The sequence below is a fragment of the Mesoplodon bidens genome (assembly GCF_964165515.1).
Source record: "Mesoplodon bidens genome assembly, chromosome: 7".
Taxonomy (NCBI): Eukaryota; Metazoa; Chordata; class Mammalia; order Artiodactyla; family Ziphiidae; genus Mesoplodon; species Mesoplodon bidens.
Genome location: NC_138164.1, coordinates 57,900,400 through 57,907,780, shown reverse-complemented (window position 1 = coordinate 57,907,780; position 7,381 = coordinate 57,900,400). Strand labels below are relative to the sequence as shown.

At 39.2% G+C, this 7,381-nt stretch overlaps 1 protein-coding gene across 1 annotated transcript; it reads right to left on the bottom strand.

The window, feature by feature from the left end:
* Positions 1-2,140: 2,140 nt before the first annotated feature.
* LOC308620470 (hemoglobin subunit epsilon-1) lies at positions 2,141-3,590 on the bottom strand. Its single transcript, XM_081240040.1, has 3 exons — positions 3,491-3,590; positions 3,152-3,374; positions 2,141-2,293 (listed from the first exon to the last, which is right to left on the bottom strand). The coding sequence occupies exons 1-3, from the start codon at positions 3,580-3,582 to the stop codon at positions 2,165-2,167; spliced, it is 444 nt and encodes a 147-aa protein (XP_081096166.1). The 5' UTR covers positions 3,583-3,590; the 3' UTR covers positions 2,141-2,164.
* Between the last annotated feature and the right edge of the window lie 3,791 nt (positions 3,591-7,381).

Genomic DNA, 7,381 nt, shown 5'->3' with positions numbered 1-7,381 from the left:
CATTTGCTATGAAGAAAATTAATATCTGGAATTAATGAGAGAGGGACACAGTTACATCAGGGATAGTCTCTCTAAGGAGGTAGTAGTTGAGATGGGGCCAGATGGAAAGAAGGAATTTGCCATGGGAAAGTATTGGGATAGAGATTCTGAAAGATGGAATAGTGAATCCAAATCTCTGAGGAAGCAAACCTTTGGTATGCTAGTGATAGGAAAAATGGGCTAGTGTGGCTCATATGTAAATAGTAAAAATGAGAATGGCAAAAAATATTGTTGCAGAGAAAGCATAAACCTAATAACTTAGAACTTCTCTTCAGTGGTAGAGAGTAAGAAGCCAAGGTGGGATTTTAATCCTGGTAACGACATACTCTGTAAACCCTCTGACTCTTAGCTAAATGAACATCCCAAGCATATTCTGTTTATCACATTGTTTTACTCAGGTGCCTTTTATTGCCTAACAACAAAAATTAGACATCCTTTCTGACCATCTACTGTATGCATATGTGTACGCATGTGTGTGTGTGTTAATTATGAATTTGTTTTCCATTAAGCTGTCTTGAACTGGCAAAATCTAGATCTAAATTTATATCCCTAAGGGATAAAGAATGAATCTTCTGCTCACCATTTCGTCATCACCATCCCTGACCCCTTGACATTCATAGAATAATAGTTGAGGGGCAAGAAAGATGGAAAGAAACTGATTGATTAAAAATGTACCTTGCTCTCATTTGTTGACTGGTTAACTGGCTGGGTTAAACGGTTTAGTGCCATGAAGAGCCTCTGTTTACTCTGTTTAGGGGAAAAATGAGAGTCTATGGGACCCAGAGAGACCAGTGCTATTGACAACATGCAACAATGTAATCACTGGTCTCTCATCCCCATTGTGGAGACAAAAGGCCAAATTAGAAGGTAATTCACAGAACATGTTGTGATCAATGTGTGGGAGCAATGAAATGCTTAATAGAGTTAAATTTGCCAAGAAATGATACTCTAACTTGTAAAGTGTGAAGTTCTTAACCTTTGATAGGACAGTTTGACTCAAAGCCTGAAGGTCATGATTCCCTCACCAACCTGGCAATAACTCCCTCAAGAATGATTCAGTTAATGCCATTCTTACATGAAAGTCCCCAAGTCATTGCAGGCCTCTTCTCGATAGATCCAGGCTGAGAGCTTTCAATCATCTCTCATCACTTCCTTCCTTCTCATCCACCCCAGCCAATCAGAAAACATGTCCTCCTCGCTCTCCCCTTGTTCATCCTTCACTTTTTGCAGACCTCCCTGCTCTTCTTGAGTGGAGGTCATTATGTCTGTTCTTCTCAATTAGCATCCATGTCTAGACTCTGCAATTTTTAATTCATTTTGTGTGCATTAAGCAGATGACTCTCGCCCCAAATCCTATCCCTTGGGTCATTTAAAGTTCTAAGAATATTTATTGTTTACTCTTGCCACTATCATAGTAATAGCTTTTCTTTTAATATTCAAGGCCTTGCATTATCTAGTCTTTCCTAACCCTCTACCTATGTCTTCCTCTCTCCTTTACTTCCAGAGAGTCACTTTCATGCACGTTACCAAGCCCAGGCTTGCTAGTCTTAGACTATGCACCTTTGTTAGTATCTTATCTTATCTCCTACACTAAGTCTTGGTCATCACCCGCCCCCCATTCACATACTGTCTTAATTCTAGCTTTATTTTAGTGCATGTTACATTCAATCAGTATATGATGCACAATGACTTCAAGTGTCTTAGCCTTGGCTTTTTTCAGGCACTGCTTGCTACCTCGTTTCTTCCCCCTACAATAAGTTTTTGCCACACTGTCCTGTAAGTCCCTGCCCACTTAACTAACCATTTCCCACCCCAGAAAACTCCTTTCTGCATCTTGGCATCCTCTCAATCATCCTGAATCCTCCCAGGACGTCTGTCTTCTGTTGATGAGTCCACACACACTTCTCAAAGGGCTCTTCTTCTTACGTCTCTCCCCACCCCTCAGCCAATGAACCTTTTCTCCTTTAACACAAGAGTAAATGATGGAGAATATACAATATTAATTTTTGATCACTGAATAGAATGTACTTTATTAAACAGAAGCTGGGCTCTCAAGGCCAAACCCCAGTCCCCATGTGCAGAAGGAAGGCATTGGGGACAAAAAATGGTGAACTAAAAAGAGAATTCAGTGGTACTTGTGGGCCAGAGCAGTGGCAACACCAGCCACCAGCTTCTGCCAAGCAGCCTGCAACTCAGGGGTGAATTCTCTGCCAAAGTGAGAAGCCAGAATAATCACCATCACGTTGCCCAGGAGCTGTTAGGTGAGAGACAAAATGACAATTAGATATGTTGAGTAGAATTTTCCTAAAAGAGTTGCAGAAAATAATGGCTTAATACTTACACCCACTCCCAACTCCACATTGTAAACTGTTCCGTGGTTTGTATCTGTGCAATAAACTCTGATAAGCTAGTTCTTAAATTTTATTTAAATTCTATGAGCCCTCCATTCAACATTCTGTCTACCTGTATCTCCTCACTCTCTCCCATTTCACCATTTTTATTTGCCTCTCTCCCTCCCTCTCACATTTACCAGTTGTCTAATCCTTGTAATCATAGGATTTCAGGGCTGCATAGGTTCTTAGAGTGAGTTTAGTAAAGTCTCCAACCTATGCAGGAATAAGCCTCCACTTAGTCCCAATATTGATGGGTAGTTTAATATATTTAGAGAATTGATTGATATTTCTTTGAGACAATCTGCCTAAAAATTATTCTCCCAAATATCTTCCTAAACTTCAGTCATCAGGAGCCACATAAAATAAGACATTTCTCTTTCCTTGAGACAGATTTTCACCTACCAAAAACCAGATTCCATTCCGCCTTGAACAAGTCTGTTATTCTTTGATATTCTCTAGGGTAAACAAATCCAGTTCTAACAAAAGTCCCCAAAAAGTTTTAAGCAAACTCAGGCTTAAAAGGGCTAGTAGCCCTTTAGTGTCACTAGTCCCGAATCAAGGTGCTCTTGGTATGTCCACTGGAATTCTACCCTCTTAACACCAACTTTGATCTATGATTTCTGAGATCTTTGCTAGTCTTTGCAACCAAAGACTCAACTTCCATTATTATTCCAAAGTAAAAAGCATAAAAAGAACACATGACCATTTCCTGAACTCACCCTGAAGTTCTCAGGATCCACGTGCAGCTTGTCACAGTGCAGCTCACTCAGCTTAGCAAAGGCGCCCTTGAGGTTGTCCATGTTCTTAACAGCATCTCCAAAGGATGTCAGCACCTTCTTGCCATGGGCCTTGACCTTGGGGTTTCCCATTATGGCAGAGGGAGAGGACAGGTTGCCAAAGCTGTCAAAGAACCTCTGCGTCCAGGGGTAGACAACCAGGAGCCTATGAGATGAGACCATAACAGATGGAAAATCAGTGACTCGAAAAGTTTGAAGAATTTCCTGGTCAATTTACCAGGCTCACATTCACCATCCTCCCCCATGAAGTCCAGTTGCTACCTGCCCAGAGCCTCGCCTCCAGCCTCTTCCACATTCACTTTGCCCCACAGGCCAGTGATAGCAGCCTTCTCCTCAGCAGTAAAATGCACCATGATGTCAGGTCTTGAAGCTTACTGGTGATCACAGAAGTGTCAGAAGCAAGTCTGTGCTGCTGCTGGAAGGTGTGGCCTTTTATTCTTTACTGCTGAACTTCTGGCCCTTTGTTCCCCCTAATCCTTTAAAGTCATTGGTCAAGGCTGAGCTGTGTCCCTCAGGGGTGGAGTCAGGTCAGGAAATGGTCAGCAAGGAAGATGTATATTGAGTATGTGATAATGTGTTTGTTCCTGAAACATCCTTCTTTTGTTGGCTCCTCCTCCATCCTCAACACAATTTTTCATTCATTCTCTCTTTTCACCCTCTTCTCTCTCCATGTCATCCTCCACGATGACATACATGTCTCCCATTCTCCTTATCCCAGAAAGACCCATAGAGGGCAGTTAAGCCCAAGATAGAGTTCCAGTCAAACCAGGTTTAATATTTTGGTTAAGGATGGTGAGATGGTGACAGGGACAAAGACACAGTCAAGAAAAAAAAAAATTGTTGACACAGAACCTCAGCCAGTTCTAGCTCTCTTGAGGAGTGGATTATAGCCAAGCTCTGGATTTTAGTTTTCTAAGGGAGACAAAACATATACATGGTTACTTCAGGAAGCTGAATGGAGATGCAAGGGATCTACAATAGAACTAAGACCTCAATCCCAGAGTAAAATAATCAAAGATTATTTCATAGAGAGAACAGGTAGAATAAGCTTACATCCTGTGCTTCCAGGGAACTCTCTCTCTGTCCATTTCTCTATGACAACAAGGGAAACTGTCTACTCTGGAGATATTGCCCTGAGTGCTCTTCTTGATTTTCTGTACTTATTTATACCAGTGAGGTTGCTAAGGAGTCTGAAATTATTTAAAACCAGGACTAGTGATCAAACTGAGGAATAGATGAATTGATACGATAGGTTAGCAGTTGAAGTATGTTTAATGTTTGTTGAAGCCATCAGTTCAGGAGACTTCAAGTTTCCCTAGTGTCCTTATTTTTTGTTTTCTTTTGTATTTTGATGTCCCTGTTGGCTCTGGGTTTCCCGAAGAACACATCATCATGAAACAGGTTATGTACCTTGCAACTTTTCCAGCTGCAATCCTCTGTTATTATACTGGAGTCCTGTTGATATAGTGATAAGGAATGGTGGAGGAGAAGCCATCTATAATTGTATAATTAAAAATCAGCCTTCAGTGGACCAGTTTTTCTGGGCTGTGACCTTCACAAGTGTTTCTTAGCTTATTCCCCCCTTAAGAAAGATAGGAAACACTCCCTGGGCTAGACTATATAACCTAGGATGACAGAATTCTAGGTTGAGAGAGAAGACATTTGATCACTGAAGTAGAGGACCAATGAAAGGACAAGAAGTATCTGGCTACTCAGTGAAGAATAACCCTTGTATGAATAAGAGTTTTATTTATTTACTTATTTATTTTTAAGTATAGTTGATTTACAATGTTGTGTTAGTTTCAGGTGTACAGCAAAGTGATTCAGTTTTATATATATATATATTTTTTTTCAGATTCTTTTCCCTTATAGGCTATTACAAAATATTGAGTATTTTTCCCTGTGCTATATGGTAGGTCCTTGTTGTTTATCTATTTGATATATAGTAGTATGTTTAAGTTAATCCCAAACTCTGGTAACCATAAGTTTGTTTTCCATGTCTGTGGGTCTATTTCTGTGTTGTATATAAGTTCATTTGTATCATTTTTTTTAGATTCCACATATAAGCGATGACATATGATATTTGTCTTTCTCTGTCTGGCTTACTTCACTTAATATGATAATCTTTAAGTGCATCCATGTTGCTGCAAATGGCATTGTTTCATTCTATTTTATGGCTGAGTAATATTCCATTGTATGTAAGTACCACACCTCTTTATCCATTCATCTGTCAATAGACATGAAGGTTGCTTCTGTGTCTTGGCTATTGTACATAGTGCTGCTACAAACATAGGGGTGCATGTGTCTTTTTAAATTACGGATGATTTTTTAATCAGTAGAGATAGGGTTCTAGGTTTCCAAGGCAAATTTGTATAGATCCACAGTGTGAGTACAATGACCCTTCCCTTAGACCTTGGGTATGAGGATCGGACATTGTCAAAGCCCAGGGAATAAGAAACAGGCTGCACAAGACCAAGAGTTTGGGAAACGAACCTCACCTGAAGCAGACAGTATAAGTATGTTCCATTCTCCTTCCAGTTCAGAGTGTGGACACAAGGCTTCTCTTAAATTCAGAGTGTGCGGTTGATCTCCTTTCTCCTCCCTTATACCCATTTCAGGGCTCATATATCCTTCTCTAGTAACAGCCTTTGGGAAAAGAACTGGCTTGCCTCCAAGGATCTGGCCCATCCCTTGCTTTCTTATTACTAAAGATTGTGGGAAAAGCCTTCAAGAAATGTTACAGTGTTGAAAGACAGCATGTCTGTAACTCAGTTCAAGGCTTATGAATTCTGATTCTGAAGTCACTTAAGCTGAATATAATTTCATTTTTGCTTAGGTGCTTGTTGATTCAAGCTCAATTATCTCAGCTGCTCATTTTGAAGTATTTTATTTATTTCTCCTGTGAAATACCATGATTATTGTCTCTTTTTCCTAGATGAAAAACCCAAAGTTTAGAGAGATAAATGACATGATTATCCATGATACATCAGAAAGATTAAATGGTCAGAAAAAAGAAAAAACTAAGAGTATTCATTTATTGCCTATAAATTAAAATTAATAAAATAAAAATATTATCTCAAGGTATTTAAATGAAAAGTTTTAAAAGAAACTTCAAAATTTGTTAAAGATTAACTCCTGCCTCTTAGGGTGTCCTGTGGCATTTGTACTTTGGTAAACTCTATGCAGGATTTTAAGAAAGATGTAAGATGCCTCTTTTTAGCAAGGAAAAATAAAATATTTCCTTAAATCTTGCTAGCTCATTTATGACATATATACTAATCCTGTGAGTCAAATACTGTATTATCTTTAGGTGCTATTAGTATGGAGGATTGTATAAATTACATTGTTAATAGATAAAATAAGTCTTTGATCCCATTACATTTCTTCATAATATTAGCTGAGAAAAAATCCTTCAAAAGTTATTCATTACCACAAATGAGTTTTTTTCTATTTTTTATTTTAAAATTGGAAAATTATGGACTGGGTTTATAAACCACCGAAGGTACAAAAAAAGCTGCTTAGGATTCTTGATTAGTGAAGCTATAAGTTAGTCTGCTTTCATTATACATCTCAATTTATCTTCTTATAGCAGAAATAGATGGGATAAAAGTCCTATTAAGTGCTGCATTAGTCTAGAATAAATTGCGTACCACGAGTAGCAGGAAATTCTAATGGCTGCCATGCAGGGATTCAATGAATATCTTCTGTTATGATTGCAAAGAATGAGAGAATAGACCACGACCACTGGTCAAGCAACACTACTGCTTTGTAATCACTGGGCCTCTGCATCATGTCTCACAAAGGTTGCAGGTGACTGTGAACCCAAGCTGGGTCTCATTCTCAGAGGGATTTCTTTTGTTGGAGGCTTATAGCATGGACATCGATGGTTTGACTGACCTCTGGGACCACTGTGACTAAGGCATAGCCAGAGATGCATGTGAGTGTTAATTAAGCAAGAGGAATCTTCACTGGGAAGAGGGAATGGAAAGGCAGAACCAGCCAGTTATTGTACACTTGTCTACACGATGAACCTTGAAGGTTAAAGCTGGAATCTGGCAACTTACAAAAGTCAGAAACTTCCCATATTCCCATTTTATAACTTCACTTTCTTGGCTTCCTTGATGCTTTTTGACCTTAAGCAAAGTTGCCTTC